Genomic DNA, 18,625 nt, shown 5'->3' on the forward strand with positions numbered 1-18,625 from the left:
TTAATTTATTCTTTAATTTTATACTTTGCTTATTGCTTACTTATGCGTGAAAGCGAAATTTTTGAATAAAATTTATCAATCGATATTTCGCTGCTTAATTACAAAGACAATTTATATTAAAAAAATAATACAAATGGTTACTTTAATACATTACCCTTAGGAAAAGGTTTTATCATTCGTCCTATTATAAAAATTGGCTTTGAGTCAAAGCCTTTGACTAATCAAAATTCACAGAAAAAAATTGATATAGTTTTTAAAGAAAGTTAATAAAGATTTTATATAACATCAATTTGAGGTGAATGTGTTACAACATACATACGCCTTAAGTTGACGTTAGAGCGATATGATATCGAGTCAAATGTAGGGAATCAATCAAATAATGGTCTTAGTAACCAAAATAAATCAGTGGCAATCAATAGTTTTCAATTTCTGATTGAATTGATAAGATATATTTCTATAAATGAAGAAATGACGATCTAGCTATGATCTTTAAAACGAATATCCGGTATATCTAGTCAATATACTTTGCTCTTTAACAGAAAGTAGATAGAAAGTGGGCAGAAAAGTGGGTAGAAAAGCGTTCTTTGTTTGATAATAGTCTCTTTAATTTCCTCTGAAGTCAATTTAATTTATATTTGATGGTAATTCGTGTTTTATTTCTACAGAAATATTATAAAATGATTTATCTAATTAATATATGTACAAAATTTTATTCCACTAAGGTGTTCTTAAAATTAGGTTTATATTTACTGAATTAAGTTCATGAATATAAACTGATGGAAATAGCTAAGATTTTTTTTGTAAAATGTATCTATTTATATGTTAACATTGATAAGAATTTGCATACAAAAGCTTGTATTAAAATTCTTCAATACGAATATTATGCAGAATAATTGATGCTCCTGAAAGTATGCCACACTTTGAGTGTCAGACATTTTCATTGCCTTAAAAGCGTATACTCGAAGAGCTGATGGGATTAAAATATCTTGGCCATCGGACTCTGGAAGCTTGTCATTTTGGTCTAGTGAAAGAGCATCAGAAAAAGGAGAAAAAGGTCAGAGTCGCGATGGGAGTCAAAGCCGTGAAGTTGCCTGCACAGGAAATTGCCAATAAATTGTGTTTTAATAATCTACGGTTACACATGCAGTCAACAGCGAGTGGGTGTGTGTGTGTGTGTGTGTCTGTTTGTGTTTGTTTGTCTTGTGGGCGTGGCACCTACAAACACATATATACACCCACACATATTTGGCCAATGAATTGGTTGAGAAGCAGCGCACAGATTTTATTTATTTTACGCCATAATTTCCTTGATTTTTTTTCGTTGTCACGTTTGCGGCCGGAATCGCATTGAACCGTAACATTTTTTTGGCTTTACAAAAAGCATATATATATATATTTATATATAAAGCACAATAAGTTATTACGCCCGATTGCGTTAATGATCATTTATAGCTGAGCGAATCTTTGAGCTTATGTAAATGGCTCTGGGTGGATGCACAATGCTTAAGAGACGCTCGAATTGGGAAAACTGAGAACTGGTAGCCGGGTGACTGGTGACTGAAAACGGCAAGCAAAATATCCATTCATGTGTCCTGTGGCGTATACGTAATATAAGTCACTGACATTGACTCTGACGACAAGGTTGGGGCTTCTTTTTCACAGATTTATGCTTAAGTGATGTAAATGTTTTGCCATTTGACAGTTTATTGACTTTTATGAGCTAGTTTATTATGGCCCCGTTTTTATTGCCAAACGTTCTTTTTTACCCCCTTTTGGACACAGACAGACTCCCAATGTTTGTAATTGGCCCTCGTGGCTGGCATAAGAAATGAGCCTTAACGCAGCGCGTTTCTCATGTTTCAGATTTTATGAGGCGAGAGAAGTGAAAGATTTGTTGTACTGATTAAAATTAACATCGTTTTACTTTCAAATGACATTTGAAGTAAATATTTATACTTTCGAAATAGATTATATAGTTGCCATTATACTTAGTAGATAAGACTAGTAATTTAGTTAAGTGTTGTCATAGGCTCCCATTAAAAATTTAACATTTACCAGGGTACTTATAATAATGTTTGGCTCGTTTTTAAGTTGTTTAGTTTACAGTGTTAAATATTATTGTTATTTTATGTTGTTCACCTAGATTGTACAAATATTGGTAAATAACACAGGACTATATTTTTCAGGCTATGAAAAAGTGTTTTAAAGTGAATATGTGTAGGTGCTGATCACGACCCTGTACAAGGTTTATGTCCATCAGTCAGATTTTCCAAAAAAAAAATTAGTTGCAATTATTGAAATGACATATTCATTGTATAATATAAACATATTATTATACTAATAACATTATAATAAATGTATAATTTAAAAGCAACTTACAAAATATAAAAGAGGTAGCAAAGAGCTATAGTGTATAATATCTTACATTTTGGATACGGTTCCAAAATGAGTAAGCTTTGAACCCAAAAGTATGCTATAGGGAGTCGAAGAATTTATTGTTCTTTTAAGTTTAAAGAATCATTGGAATCTCTTGCATCTAACAAATTGTTTATTAATACTAAAAAACTGTTAATAATGTACAACAAAAATTGTTGAACTTTCTATAGTATACTTTTGGGTGCCGATTTCCAACCCCAGAACTTCTGATTTTACAAAATGGGCAAAAACCGCTCATATTCAGAATCGGCGTACGAGAATTAGTCAGGGGAATCTCGCAAAAATAGTATCAAAAATCCTGTTGGCCTGTGTAACCAAATCTTTGTCGGTTAATGTCTATGTATAAATCTTACCATTAAATTCCTAACATCTGCTTCTGAAAACACTAAGAAAGGAGTTGCTATATGTGAAAATATGTTTAAACTGAATATACATAGGTACTTTCGCATATTGAAATTGCTTCCAAACCGACAAACGAATGCTCTTTCTAGAGTGCTACCAACTTTGAAGAGACTTTACAGACTTCAAGTCATTGAATTAGCATGTAGAAAATTTAATAATAACATTGTTAAATATTTTAAGCTATTTACCTTAAATAAAAATGTGATAATATTAAAAATGTAAATTCTTTTTCTACAAAATATATTCAAAATATATCTATACTAAGCGATACTTAATAAGTTTTTTTTCATGTAAAATTTAAATTGGCATAAGAGGCTACTAACTCAAATGCCTACTTAAATGACTTTTAACTTTACTTTTTATTGTTTAAAGTTGGTTAAATGACTTTTTCATTTTGTTAATATATATATGTGTACGGAAAACGTATTGACTCTGTAAAGTTGAGTAAATATTTCAATGTTTGTAATCCTTTAAAATAATTTCCTAACCATTTATTATTAATGATGGGCTTACAAAGCTTCATAGGAATATTTGCATATATATCGTATAACTTACCTTTTCCAATTCCAAAATTCCAAATTAAATTGATACGCTTTTATTTGTCTTGTACACATTCATTTGACTTTATTTTCATATTACCCATACGCACGGCTTATCAGCTAAACACATTTTTCATTACATTTTCATTTCAAAATTACCATTTCAATTAAGCTAAGTTAAATCCATTTCTATTATTGATTTGCCCTTGCTTTCACTTTTTTTTCGTGTTTTTTTTTTTTTATTTTATTCAATATTTTACTTTCGCATATGCATTTCATTTACTTAAATGTTTTCTCTCTTTTTCGTAAATATTAGTTTGGACTTTTGTAAAATTCATCAAAGTGAGTTTGTTTTTTTTTTTTTTTTGTGTTGGGGTTCATGTTCATTGCTTTATGCTATGTGGAAAATTCTGAATTGCTATATGGCTTAGTTTTTGCTTGAACAACATTTATGTATGATAGAATTAGGCTTTTCTTTTTTTATATATATTAACTATAAGGTAGAGTTTGACAATGCATATGTATATGTTATGATTTCTCTATAAACATTTCGGTTTTTGTTTTTTGTTTTTCATATTTTTCTGCTTTATAAAACGTACAAAATCGATGAATGAAATAAAGAAGGAGGCAGCAAAATTCTTGGCATCTAAAATGTTGGCAATAGGCAGAAAATATCAAAGCATTTCTCTTCTTGTCTATCCATCCTCTTCTTTGGGGTAAGTTATAAGTGAATTGCACACAAAAACTCTTATCACAGAAGATACATAATATAATATAATGTAAAAGAAAATGAATAATATTGATAACATAAACTACACAAAGACCAACAGCAACAGGAACTAAGATCTACTTGGGTATGTGGGTATGACCAAGATTTAGATAACGACCAAGACAAAGATGAATCAATCTATATATATATCAATCACAAAATCTAATGCCAAATCAATATAAACCCAATAAATGGCAATACCAAGTGACACCAGCATGTGTATAGCCAACTGGAAGCCGCTGCTGTGGCAAAAATTTTCACATTACTCCAATCACTCAGACCGGCCAAATTGCGGGAGGCGGCTCGCATCAAATAGGTCGTATTGCCCTTCAGATGGGAAATGATAAAACGTTGACCTACATACAAAAGAAAGAGTGTAATGTGTTGCAGCTTAGAAGATTTCTAGACATGTTAAGGCAACTTACCGCGATGAAATGAAAAGTCTCTTTGCTTGGCATAACTCCAATTGCCGGCACTATACTTGAATTCATTCTCGCTCATATATGCCACACGATAACCAAAGATTTGCATCTCATCCGACACGTTTATCATACGCGGTGTACGCAATTCCAACTCGAAGGAATCGGCATGATAGCGTTTAATTTGAAAACGTGTTGGTCCAAGGGGCTTGGCCCCCGGACGCAATTTGATGACACGGTCTATGCTGCCCAAAGGATTCGCCACCTTGCATTTGTAGTCGCCAAACTGAGTGTTATTGCGTATATTCAGTTGAAGTGTGGCGCCATAATCGGCAACAAAGATGCGATGATTGAAGCCGACAATACCCTTGCCATTATGTGCCCAGGTGAAAGATGGCGGTGGCTCGCCCATGGCATCGCAACTAAGATTGACAGACCCACCCACATAGGCATACTGCACGGGTAGTGTTTCGTTGTAGAACCAATGGGGCTTGTCTGAAAATGAGACAGAAAGAGAGAGAGAGAGGGAGTGAGAGAGAGAAAGAGAGAGTGGGAGTGAGACATTGAGGAAAAGATTGGTAAAAGAGTTGAGTTGTGTGAGTTCTAAGCCCGCATGGTTTTAGACCAGTTTCACTTGGTTTCTGTTTGTTCACACCAGCACATCCACATCCACATCCATACACACACACTTTCACGAAGGAGGCTTAGATAGTGGGAGGAAGGGAAATGAGATTGGGTACCCTTTGTCTTTGTCCCTTGGTTAAATTCCCCACTGACACCGCACACGGCACATCAGTTACAGTTTTTGTTCGCTTGCATCTATTTAACCTTTACAACATTCCATTGCACAGTGGTTTCAATATGATACTTTTTTATTTTTAATTTTCTCATTTTACTTCCATATTTTAATAGTTGCAGAGAGGCCTAACATACCTCCTTCAGCACTTTCAATTTCACCAATCACTACAATAATGTACTTTGAGCAGTTATAAATTTAGCGATTAGACATTTGATAAGCCTTTAATAAGGGTTATCAAAAAAGTACATTTTCAAATTTTATTTCAATTAGTTATTAATTTAAATTTATATGAATTTATTAGATTAATCCCATATTATCTTGACTATATCCTGCGCTGTAGGAGTACGGAAGACCTTAGATGACCTTAGATAAATTGTTATGGGCAACTTGCGCTCATTTTTTTTGTAGTGAATTGGAATCTTTAAAATGATATTATCTAATAACTTTTGAGTTATTTGTGAACAACCCACAAGGTTCACCTCCTGCAACTTCGGACATCCAAGTACCAGACGCAAAACGTTAGAATCGTTAACTTCATCGCAGAATGCGAGGGTGATGTGCTCCAGTTTTCTTAAGTTGGTAAACGCGTTGAAGACTTCTTCATCAATGTTAAGCGCACACCAAATCGCTAGAGTCTTCAATCCACTTAACTTTGCGATTGGCATGAGTGTTTGCTTAGTTAAGTATACACTAATTTTTAAATCTTCCAATTGCTCGGATTTAAAAAGTACCAGTTGATCAAAGAGTTTGTCAAGGTTAAATTGTTCTGGTATGCGGTGAATGTAAATACTCTTTAGTTTGGGTAGTTGGGCTATGTCTTCATATTGCCCATCAATGGAAACTCCCAATGTTTCTAGTAAAGGGCAGTAGCCTTTTTTAACCATATTATTAAAAACCTCTGCAAGATTGGAATCGATAAAGGTAATGTCGAGTTCCCTTAGATTGGTTAAAGACTTGCACATCTGAATTAAATGCCCTGACTGAATACTATGACAACCCATCAGGTTCAGGCTTTCAATCGAGGCAGGAAGCTTTTCTAGATGAAGACCACTGAGAGAATAATTCCAGGATAGGTTAAGTTTTTTTAGAAGCTTAAAGTTCTTCAAAGTTAACAGCGTTTTATCAGCCAGGTTACAATTACTTAGCTTTAGATTCTCCAACTTATCGGTACTGGAAAATGTTTCAAACATCTCTGCAGTTAATTGGAAATGCGAAAGTTGCAAAGACTTCAAGTTGATGCAATTCCTTCCAAAATATTTCAACAAACACTCTGTAAAGTTTGAGTGAGTTAAATTTAAATCCGTTATGTGTGGTCCGGAACCTCGAATAAACTCACGACATTCCCAAGGTGTCAGATCCATAAATTTTAGCGAATCGACCGACTTATGTATGGATCGTGCAGTTAACTGATATACAGACTGAAAGCGCTTGCAAACACTTTGGAAGTGGACTTGATCCGCCAATCGAAGATATTTTAGAATCATTGATAGGCAATCATCAGGAATCTTTAAAATGTACGCCTCCCCTGACTGATCGCCGGCAGTTGGGGGCTGTGACGCCTCAAACAAATCCGGTTGATGATAACTATCGGCCACAATGACATCGATTTTATGGCCATTCACATGATGATTTTTGATTTCCAAAGCTTTGGTCGCATCGGTTGCATATGCAAATAAAACGAATCCAGCATTGTTGAAGAGCTGAACACTGATGACACTCCCGAATCTTTTGAAATGTTCAACTAACGTGTCCTCCTTCAGATCTTCCGGAATGTTGGTGAGAAATAGCTTTCGTACTGGAATATGGTCTTCGGTGAACCACAACCCATTCTTGACATAATGGTTTCGCACTATAATGGGAAACCCCATGAAATCATTGTACAATTTTAAATAATCAACTTACGATGACAGTTGTCCAACTTAAACATTATGTATTTTTTTTTTATGGTTTTTATTGACGGGCGATTAAATTTAAGGTTTTCTGCAGCAGCACAAATGTTCAGAGCAATTGAAGCTCTTATTTATTTCGATTTCGATAAATCAATTCGATTGAACTATAAATGACACATATGTACATGATTTACCTCTAGTTAATAGCACAATGAGAATAATCGATTAAAAATCGATAGACTTTATCGATTCGCCTTTAGCGAATTCCCATAACTACATTGAGATGGTAAATAAAATCGTGTAGTATGTTCGGTGATCAAACATTACATCAATACCCAAAATCAATTAAAATTCAAGTAAAGCCAAAAACGTGTTTCACTAGGTTGGCCGTTGCTTATGCACTTTTAATTGCGAATCAGCATAAATACATACATACATAGGTATGTATATTCCTTACATAGTCTAATTGTAAGCCTGCCTTTAGCTCAATTGTAAGCATTTGTCATTCCAACTGGTTGAAAAATGAAATAAATGATGTGGCATTGAGATTCAATTATCAACAGCACAGATTCTTTTTAGTGGCTTCCAACTTTTTTCTTTATAAATACCATTTACTTAGTCTAGAATTTTATGAGTATCAATCAAAAATATATCTTGTACCCAAAATCGTAACTTGGACAATAAAAATTTAATCAAAATTTTATAACCATTAATAAAAAATAAACCCAGCATTGTAACTTGATTATTTTGGTTTGCTGGCTGGCAAATATGCATATTAGCCAAAGAAAGATGTCGGTTTTGAAATCTTTAACCAATAAGATTTTATTGCAGAAAGTAAAAAAGTGCACGTTCTATTTTTAATGTTAATTTGAACCACTGTCACACGGTCAGTTCCCTAGACTCTTTACTATCTTCCATTGAAGCGTAAACTAATAGTACATTTTAGCATTTCGTCGTTGTCGTCGTCGCCGCTGTGGCTCATTGGAGTTTATTGCTGAGGAAATGCAAACATATATATATATTACAGCATTTCATCTGGACTACTGCGCTGCTGATCCATCTCCACTTCCAACTCTTAACTGCTGCTGCTGGGCAACAAATTAGTTTGGGTTTCCATGCGATGCTGTTTACTTTTGGGTCCCAGCTGCCCAGTTTGGTTTATGTTGGTCTTTGGGAAACTCAAACCATAGCAGGCAGTCATTAGTAAAATTTTGACGGCAACTCAATTGCATGAACTAAAGGAGTATACATTTTAACTCCACTCCTAGCCCCATCCCTAGGAAGAAGGAGAGAGAAATCCACTATGTCTTTGGATCTTATTTGCATGGAGGCACTGAAACTGAATGTATTTGATTAAACGATACGTTAGTCCTTTTGATATGGTAACATTTCATTCATTAGTCAAAGGAGACCAAAAGGTAAGAAATTATACCAAAGATTTATCAAGATCTATAGCTTTTAAACCTATTTGGATTTATCTTCACTCGAATTCCAAAGTCAATTAAAATTTGCATTTGCAACAATAATTTGCATATTTTTTTGTATTTCCTAACATTTCTGCCACTTGACCATGACAATTGGTATCATATCAAGGGAATCTGGTGGGAATCCCCCAAAGATTTAAGGCAACAGCAACAGCAAATTCCCTTGCAGCTCAAGCAGCACCAAATCTCATTAAAGCCAACGAAGCATGGTCCAGAGTAAAAGAGAAAGGAATGGCTTAAATAACTTTAAGCTGCTATCAGCAAAAGATTTTGTTGCAAAGTCTTGGCAATTTCCAGAACGAAATCCGAGTAGTGGGGGCATCGAAAATGCAATTGCCAACAAGTGCAGTAAAGAATAAATTCTAGATTAAATATTATCACAAAAAAAAAAAAATAAAAATAAAAATAAAATGTTGCACGTATCAAAAAAATGGGGTAAAAAAATGCGGGTGACCAGATTCCAAAAGGAAAGGAAGTGGGAGAAAAGGGTTACCCCAAAGGCAAAGGAGAATTGCTTCTATGTTGAAAGTCCAGGCAAGTGACATTTGCCCTCATGGGTGTCTGGATATGGGAGTGTGTGTGTGTGTGTGTAACACCACATTGCACCCGCATTGCACTTACGTTGTGTCCTTAGTAATATCGTTATTTGATCGGAATCCGAAAAAGTTGGTGTTATACGCATCGCACGACATGTATACTCGCCGGCATCCGTTTGAGTAACATTCCTGATATACAGTCCATTCGACAGTTGATTGTATTTCGATGACGATGAGTTAACAGATGCTAAAACGGCAAGTCACAAGAATAGTCACATAGTTAACAAGTTTGCCCCTGACATGTACATACAAATGTATGTATGTTCTCTCTTTCCTTTTGTCTACTCACTGTTTATATATTCGCCATTGTGCAGCCATGAGACTTCCGGTGCCGGCATTCCCTGGACAAAGCAATTGACCATAGCATCGAATCCTTCGCGTACCGATTGCACCATCTCCGTTTTGCCAAATGAGATTTTCTCTGTGTGTTTGCCAATTGGCAGTTGTAGTTGTAGTGGATACAAGAAGGAAATTGTATAAATTGCTTTAGGGTACCAATGGCAGCAACTTTTGTAAATAGTTAGTCACGATATAGTTAGATAACTGCAATCTGTTTACATGGTCTCATTGATGGAGCGCCAACAGTTTGCCAAGTTCACAAAATATACGCTGCAAACTTAGCAAGTCCCCAATCAATATGGTAATGAGAGCTAAAACTATGATGAGGCTTTGACCCTAGGGATATTTCATTACATTACGCATGTTAAATCATTCCTTTTTCGATTTTGATAGAACACTGTTTGATTTGAATTGTTGCCCCAGTACAATTACTGCAAGCTATGTCCAAATTTTTTTTTTTCACTTAACAGTAAATGGAAAAGGTGGAAAATATATAGAAGTAGGATATGCAACAACACTGAAATCTATCTGAAAGCTAAAATGCTGTTTAAACAGTTTAGAAATTAATTTTCTAAAAAATCATGCATAAAAAGAAACTACATATATAAAAAAATATCTAATTAAAGACTATCCATGAAGCATTCTTTTTTATAATTTAAATTATTAGGCTCTATCAAAGAGGGGGCCTCTTACAAAATTTAAATTTTTAGGATCAACAATAAAAACTTAAAATACGTTAAATACTCGCATGAGAAAACTAAATTAAAATGCCTGTATTGTATTTTTATTTGTTATCAGACCTTAAAAAAAATTATAAAATATAAATATAAAAAGTCACAAATTTAAAACTGGATAAGAAATTATTGAATAAAACTGATATAACATAAAAAAAAAGAATAATAACAATACAGCCAAGCAAAGAGTCTTAATAAAGATGAATACTAATTCTCTATTAAGTTCAAGGAATTAGTAAGAGTTTTGCATTAAATCCAAAAATAAAATGTCTTAAAACTAAAAAATATTTCCTAAAATGTACATTAAACCCATCATTAAAAATTAAGGTGGACCTATCCATTTGGAACACTCTGTAGCTACGTTCTTTGTGTTTGTAGAGGTATAAAGGACTTTCTTTGTTCCTTTGAAAAACTGTTTTACTGGCTTTGTAGGACGAGCTTATCTTATTCATGAGTCGGCCTTTGCCATAAGAAAAAGTGGTCTATGCAATTGGCTTCATGTACAAACAGTGCAACTATTTGAAGTTCTTCCTTTTTTTTTTTTTTTGTTGCCGTTCATACTTATTACTTTTATGGAGAAGTCAACTTACGATTTACAAGCAGCTCAAAGGATTTCTTAGCATCGCGCTCCGCATTCGCGTTCACTTCGCAGGTCCAGTTGCCCTTGTCGTCCAATGAAATATGCTCAAAGACGAGGGCAAGCAAACCTTAAAAAAAGTGGAAATGGAATATTCCAAGTGGCATTATGACGCAATGTGACTGGATACTTTTGCATAGCCTCCTGCGGCTACATCAACTGGCATTATCCATAAATATCTCTCTTGCTGCTTCTCTGTGTCTCTTGGCCCTTTCACTTACCCGTCTTCTTTTCAATGTGCACTCGCCCCTTGGTGTTCTCTCGGGGCTGGCCGTTGGGATCACGCCACTTGGTGTCGATATCCTTTTGTACTGTTTTGCAGAAAATGATGAAGGAGTCATTTACAAAATGCGTTATTGATGGCGTTGATGGTGTCAGGGTAAGGGGAGGCGATGCCAGCGGTAATGGCGTAAAAGAGTTGCCGCTCTCAAGTTGACCAAGACCAAGGATTGCTGCAGTTGCAGCTGCTGTAAGAAAAAACAGAAAGAATGCGAATTAAATTTATCACTCTTCAATGGAATGGCCAAAAGGAGTGTTAAGTGCCATGGCTAGTCGATAAAATGCTATAAATAACCACATCCACAGTTGAAAACAGAAAGTAATGGAGCAATATAGGTTACTTTAAAATAATAAGCATTAACGTTTGTTAAGCAGATAATGTTCGCTTTTATTGGAATTTATTTTCCTTAAATTTAAAGCGAGTTTAATTTGGACAATAAAAAATATAGAATTTCTTTCCTTACGGAATTTTTCTTAATCGTCAGTAGCAGATCTGTTCTTATTGTTTTACCGACTAGCAATAATTTAAAAATCAGATAAATATTTAAATGTTTTTATATAACTTTTATTAACAAACAAAAAAAATAAATCAAAAACTGTGGTAAATAAATTATTACATATATTAAATAAAATAATTTTAGGTTTACTTATTCTAGCATTTAAAACAAGAGACTTTGTTTTTAATGAGTCGAATAGATCCGTTTACTAATAAGTCTTTAGGAAGATAAGTAATTTATGTAGTAATTCAAATTATTGATTTGATTTTTGAAATGTTACAAGAAGTCTGAATAACTTGATTATTTCTCACCTTGGACCAAATATCCAGCCTACACTCTATGTATGTATATATATTTTTGATCGGCATAAGAAGCCAAGTCGATATCAACTAAAGCATCGATCAAAAAACCTAATGTACTGTTTAGGTTTGGTGTATTTTTGAAAAAATAATCTTATGAAAAACAAAAATGTTTCAAGACCAAAAATTTAATTCTAGCTATACAGAGACAACCTGCTCACTGTTGCCTATGAAATAATCTTCTTTTTGAAGACTGACCTCGAGGCGGCTAAAATGCAAAGTTTGACTTTAACTTTATGTTAATTAATATATTTTAGATTTGGCTCCTATTGTAATTTGCTATTTTAATCTTGCCTTCTAATGATGTTTATTTGTTTGACAAAATTTCGGGGAAAACCTAATGGCCACATTGAATGCTCCAAAAACTAATAAACTTTTATGAAAAAGACGCACTCTTTTTTGTTATATTTTTTGTTTTAAATTTAATTAAATTCAACGTGAAAGACAGCGAATGAAATGAATTTTTTTCCAAATTTTTCTTACTACTTTTATCTCACTTACTCTTTCTCTCTCCCTCTCTCTCACTTTCTGGGTTGTTCGTGTTTTTGTTTGCTTTATGCATTTTTAATAGAGATGCCTTTGCTGTAACTTGCATTTATGTTTAATGAACAACAACAAAGAGGAACTGGCTAAGGGTGAGTTAGCCATGGCAACTTGCATTCTATTAAAATTATTTTCTTAGCATACATTTCGGTGCACCTTTGACAAAGCAAATATTTAAAAAATCAAATTAAACAGGCTTCAAGTTGGGGAAGATTTAAATTTTTCACATTCTTCCATTTGATTAAAGCCCAAAAAAAATTTAAGAGACCTCTAGGTTTATCGTTTTCATTTTGTGACCCCCACGGGGCATGCATTTCCCTCAATTCCCAACACGCGACGCTTTTTCCGCTAAAAAGGCACACCCTTTCAGAAAAACCCCTCAAAAACTTCCACCCCCAGCCCCTACCCCATTCCGAGCGCGACTCGATTGGCGCCTGGCTAAAATTTCAGTCAAACAATTTGAGAGCTTTTGTGCGGACAAAATTGAAAATAAATACCCGAAACTATTTGGAAAGGGATAAGAAAAGTTTTTTAATGTTTTTTTCTTTCCTTTTGTACCTCTACCACCAGCTGACCAAAATAATTATTGGTAATTGAATATGGGCAAAATATCTAAGTGTGTTTCAAAGAGGATTTTATCTATAAACGAGAAACGAATTTATGTGTAATTTAATCTTTTTCATAGAAAATAAAAACATGTTGCAAATATCGTGTGTGTGTGTGTGTTTTTGTAAGCTTTTTCTTTGTTTTGTTTCAGTTTTGGTTTGACCTCATTTTCAAAATGAATAGTAATTGAAAAAAAAATAATTTTTAAAGCATTTTTCAATTCCTTTTTTGTTATTATAATGTATTTTTATGCAAAGACAAATGTAGGTAAATATTCCCATATCGAAATAATAAATTGTGATAGATTTTTTTGTTTAATGAATTTGCAGAACTGTTTATTGAATCATATGAGATTTCATGTGTATTCAGTTTGAATGAGGCTTAAATCTTTTCAGTTGGAATTATACTCTCTTAATTGTTAAAATGTTAATGTTTAAAAATATTAAAATATTTTATATTTTTTTCATTACAGTTGTTTTCTTTTTGCAATTTGTCCTTTCCAGCACAATTAGCAGATAAATTGATAGCGTTGACAATTTAAAATTAATTATATGTACATATATATATATATATATATATGCATATTTATATGTACGTCTATAAATAGTATAAACAATAAATTGATCCTATAAAAAGTATAAAATGATGATGAGACTGTGGGGTAGGGGAAAATGGTTTGTGCAAACGAAATAAATCTTATATATTCAGCTTCCCAATCTAGTATACTTGATGTCTTCTGGGCATAATTCCATTGTATCTGGACTATGCTCTATTTAAAAACAGCAATGCTGTTGATTCATAGGATTGGTTCTTAGACTCAGGAGCTATATGGATATTTCCTCAATCTGACCCACTCTAAAATTACAAAATTTGCTAAGCAAATAATCTTACTTTTCTGATCGACAACCCTCAAAAATATATTATCTAGATCCGTTCATGGAGTATACAAATAAGGCCTGGCCCTGCTTAGATTCAAGTAATTTGAGTTTGAGGAGAAACACTTGGCAAAGAAAAGGAGGTGGTGGCTGCATAGAGATAAATATTTTCAATATTCTACATTATTACAATATTTTCTCCTATTTAAGTTAGGAAAGAATGTCATTAAACAAAAAATTATATTTATTTTCCCCGCGGGTATGATCGCACTTGGAAGGGTTCTTTGGGGTTAGATGTCTTAACATATTGCACGATTCATGGTCTTGAAAAAAAAAGTAAATAATGGGCAATATTTTAAAGTAAAAGCTATTGTTGTCATGATGTTAAGAAGCAGAAAGAGATTTTCAAAGTTAAAAAATTAAATAGCGAAAACCTGCAATTTTGCATAGCTGAAGCTAAGTTGTTTCATGTTAAGACTTAATAAAAAAAATTCTTCACCATTTGTGCCCCTAATTGACATCATAATTAAATGAGTCATAAACATCGGCGAAAAAAGGCGTTAAAATGTAAATGAATTATATTCCACCTTGTGTATAAACTAGTTATACCTTTTCTGTATATATTTAAAACTGATATCCTGCTGATATCCTTCTGATTCTAAATCTATCCTATACTGGAAAAAATAAATTATGTTTACTTTGTAGTACCTAGTAATATAAAATATGAAATGCATATAATATTTGTTCTGTATTTTCACAAAAATTTTTTTTAGCTTCACAACCAATTTGATCAATTAGAAAAAAATAACAGGATGAAATAGGCAAATTTTTCTAAGGACTCCAAATGGAGTTAATACTAAGGAAGAAGAACTCATGAAAGGAATTTAGGCATTTACCATACATTGCAATATGTATAATACTGAAAAAGTGCATTTAAATTTTCGAATTTATCGAATTCCCAAAAGCTTATATTTATTTAGAAATAGTTATTGTAAGCCGTAGTATAATTTATTTTGATATTCTCTAACCGATATTGTTAATTGTATTTTCTGTGATTTATTATGTCATTTATATCGACAACGCTAAGAAAATTTTAGCCTGCAAGTACAGAGAGCACACATTTATTTCACAAAAATATTTCATTACTTATGAAATTTTTGGACGTCATGTGAAAATGTTGCAAATGATGTCATGGTAATGGAAAGTGGGCCTGGCTAAATGATGTGTGCTGGAAGCCTAACTCTGTGCTAAAAATTAGTCACATGCCAGCTTAAAGATGAAACGTTTCTTAAGAATAATAAAGACTACCCATTAGACATACATGAACAAATAACAAGGAATGTGAATTTCTTTTTCCAGGAAAACACTACAAATTGCCCAAGGAGATACCCACTTACATACATATCATACATAAAAGATAAATTAAATGCTAAACATTAACCATGTTAAAGTAATATTTTAGTATATATATAAAATTTTCTTTAGATGTATTTGTGAATGTGAAAATTGTTTTAAAAATTGTCTGCTCTACCATGAAAAACCATTTTCTTTTTATTTGCAGGCATAAAAACCAGACGATTCATATGCAGGATCTGTGTGGCAAATGTGAAAATAAAACAAATTGAGTTGCCATTGTTAGGTTTTTGTTTTCTCTCTCTTTTTTGCATGCCTTACATTTATGTATATATTTCCCTGTGACTTCAATTTGATTGATATGCAATGCACAAAGTTACCAACAATCACATAGAAAAGGTATTCGCTCTATTTAAAAGGGCACAAAACCTGCAAAGCATGTATAAAGGTACCAAAAAAAATGAAAAGGAGGAGAAAAAAGTAGATAAATTTGAATTTTTATTGGATTTACTTCAATTTGCCACAGTCAACTCATGAAATATTATTAAATTTAATTTGATGTATGACGGAGCACATGTTACTTATGCATATATACGATATGTAAGGGCTAATATTTGGCTTTTGATGTTTGCCATGGGAATATAGAATCCGGAGGAGTGAGGCTTAGAAATGGTTTTTTAAAATCGCCGATTGGAAAGGAGCACAAATGGCGGAAGAAATGTAACAAATCTGCATTTTAGGCAATGTAATAATATAACTGAGCAAGGTAATCAATAAGGTTAGTATTCTAAGCTATGGTGATTGGACCCATTTGATTTTTTCGATAATTACTATGATTTTCGATATCAATATGAGAAATGTATTGATTTATTTGAATAATTTTTATTCTGCCAAAACTAAACTTGGAATTATTATAAAATGCAGGCGAAGTTTTTGTAATTAATAGATAATATCATCTATGAATTCTTATATTTCTGGTGAGTATAATTAAAAACTGTCAATATAATATTAAACTAGTATCTTGAAATTAAAATAATTACACTGACACGAAACACTACTTGTTTTTTTGAAGGCATTTCGAATCTCATAGTTCATAATACGAAAATCTATTTCAAAAATAATAAATAAAAACCTGCCGCTTTCTTACAAAGAATTGTTATTGTATTTTAGCAGGATATAGAGTAATTATTTTAGTTTCAGTTCAGTTTGGTTTAGAAAAAAATAGCCTAACGTGTCTTTTTTAAGCTAAAGGAATGTTTTTTGAAAAGGGACAGAATATTGCTGAAAAGTATTTTGTAGAAAATATTTATTTGTAACAATTATCTGAAGAGTCTTACAAAGTTAATTTAATTTAGTAGGATAAATTTATACGACATAATAATATAATTTTTTAATTTTAAAAGGTATTAAATTAAGCCCGAAATTTCTTATTACATTTATTAGCCTGCTCTTAAAAAATATGTAAATGTTATAAATTCGCTTGTCAAAAGTTTGATTTATTTAAAGTAGAATCTTAAAGTAATCACTAAACTGTTAAACCAGTAAAATTTTTATGTTATTGATTTGTACTTATTTGTTTTTATTTGCAATCTATCCTCAATGGAAGCAACGCAAAAATTATCAAAGGTAAACATGACATGACACCAGTCCGTCTTTGGTCTAGAAGAAAACTAGTTAAAACCTTTTCACTTTTGTGTGCTTTGTAGTTAATTAAGTCGTTTAAGATGCTGACTAAATAATTGGTGTTTTTGGTTGCATTTTTAGTTGACATTTTTCCGAACAAAACTCGACTAACTAATTTAGATTTCTCTTTTCAAAGACAAAACAAGTGCGCATAAATTTTGTATAAGGTAAATGTTATTTAAAATCGTTATTAGGTGACATCCATTAGATATATATATATAGATGGTAGACTAAAATTGGAGACAAGCAAAATCAATTAAAAAGAATACAACAATTGTTCTTGCTGTAAAAATAAAGAAAAAGCAAACTAAGCCAAATGGCACATTTACAATTTTCCTACCATTATGGGAGAGGAGTAGCAGGAGGGTGATAGGACAGAATGGCATTAAAATATCCATTTCTCAGCTTTATTCCGAGTCCTTATTTTGCCGTTTTTAATTGTTGTTTCGCTAAGCTGTTGGCTCTTTTACGCTGGACGACGTAATCCTTAATGGTTAATTTAACTTGTCCGATTGTGTGAGAGTTTGTTTTGTTGTTTATCACTCGATTCTTGTTTATTTTTTAATATCTTTTTTTTTGCACTTGATTATTAAACGGCACAGTCACATGTCTGAGACCGCAATGATTGCTCATGTGCCACCAAGAGCTGACATGGCCGGAAAAGCGGCAGTAGCAACAACAACACTTTCACTTTGGCTAGGACGACAAAAGCATGAGGATGACATCATCGTCATGGGCAATGCCAAAATCATCATTTTGTTCCGTTTTGCGCTTGTTTTGCTTCTTTCTTTCGTATTTTGCCGTTTTTCGCCTTTTCTTTATAGTCGGTCTTTGGCTAGTACTGCGAGTTGCGTGGTATGATACGGCAAGGATAACATTTCCGGCAACATATCTTTTTGGCACACACACAAACTTTTGTTCTGCTATTGTCCTTGCTGCTGCTTATGTTGTTGTGTATTGTCGTCCTTCACACGCAAAAAATCGCGTTAAATTCCCGCTTTCATTTGTGTTTACATCAAAGATAGAGGATTCATCTCGCGATTCGAGAGATCCATTGCAAACGGGCGCCGAAGTTCGACTGAAAGTGCATAGCGGCATCTACCGACGACAGGATACGCAACCGCTGCTCTCCGGATGCCTACGAAAGCGTACGAAGATTACGCACTCATCGTTAGGGAATGCGAATAAAATACGTTTTCAGCCGCTTCACGTTAGAATCACAGTGAAATCAGAAAATATACTGAAGTCTCTGGCTATCCTGTGCAATCCTTTATTTTCGTCCATGCGGCTGAAAAGGGAAACTTACAACTTCGGTTGGACGCAATGTTGACACAGTTTCCGTGTCCCCTATAATGAATGTTGCTAGGCAACAAACACTCCTGCCCTT

General features: G+C 33.2%; 2 protein-coding genes across 2 annotated transcripts; both read right to left on the reverse strand.

The window, feature by feature from the left end:
• Window positions 1–3,932: 3,932 nt before the first annotated feature.
• Window positions 3,933–18,450, reverse strand: LOC6642784 (neural cell adhesion molecule 2). The gene is made up of 7 exons (XM_002064680.4): window positions 17,579–18,450; window positions 11,265–11,510; window positions 10,997–11,113; window positions 9,623–9,754; window positions 9,359–9,520; window positions 4,572–5,060; window positions 3,933–4,502 (listed from the first exon to the last, which is right to left on the reverse strand). Exons 1-7 carry the CDS (start codon window positions 17,634–17,636, stop codon window positions 4,309–4,311), a joined length of 1,398 nt encoding a protein of 465 aa, XP_002064716.2. The 5' UTR covers window positions 17,637–18,450; the 3' UTR covers window positions 3,933–4,308.
• Window positions 5,531–7,408, reverse strand: LOC124460251. The gene is made up of 2 exons (XM_047010761.1): window positions 7,267–7,408; window positions 5,531–7,213 (listed from the first exon to the last, which is right to left on the reverse strand). Exons 1-2 carry the CDS (start codon window positions 7,289–7,291, stop codon window positions 5,667–5,669), a joined length of 1,572 nt encoding a protein of 523 aa, XP_046866717.1. The 5' UTR covers window positions 7,292–7,408; the 3' UTR covers window positions 5,531–5,666.
• Window positions 18,451–18,625: the final 175 nt, after the last annotated feature.

The sequence above is a fragment of the Drosophila willistoni genome (assembly GCF_018902025.1).
Source record: "Drosophila willistoni isolate 14030-0811.24 chromosome 2R unlocalized genomic scaffold, UCI_dwil_1.1 Seg167, whole genome shotgun sequence".
Classification (NCBI taxonomy): Eukaryota; Metazoa; Arthropoda; class Insecta; order Diptera; family Drosophilidae; genus Drosophila; species Drosophila willistoni.

What these genes read in the sequence shown, in the direction of transcription:
- LOC124460251 (XM_047010761.1), bottom strand. Translation starts at nt 7,291, where the DNA reads ATGTTTAAGTTGGACAACTGTCATC. An exon ending in TAAGTTGGACAACTGTCATC is followed by an intron (nt 7,214 to 7,266) that starts GTAAGTTGATTA and finishes TTCCCATTATAG; the next exon opens with TGCGAAACCATTATGTCAAG.
- LOC6642784 (XM_002064680.4), bottom strand. Translation starts at nt 17,636, where the DNA reads ATGGATATTTTAATGCCATTCTGTCCTATCACCCTCCTGCTACTCCTC. An exon ending in CTTTGAGCTGCTTGTAAATC is followed by an intron (nt 9,755 to 10,996) that starts GTAAGTTGACTT and finishes GCAAACACACAG; the next exon opens with AGAAAATCTCATTTGGCAAA. An exon ending in CAATGGCGAATATATAAACA is followed by an intron (nt 9,521 to 9,622) that starts GTGAGTAGACAA and finishes TTGCCGTTTTAG; the next exon opens with CATCTGTTAACTCATCGTCA.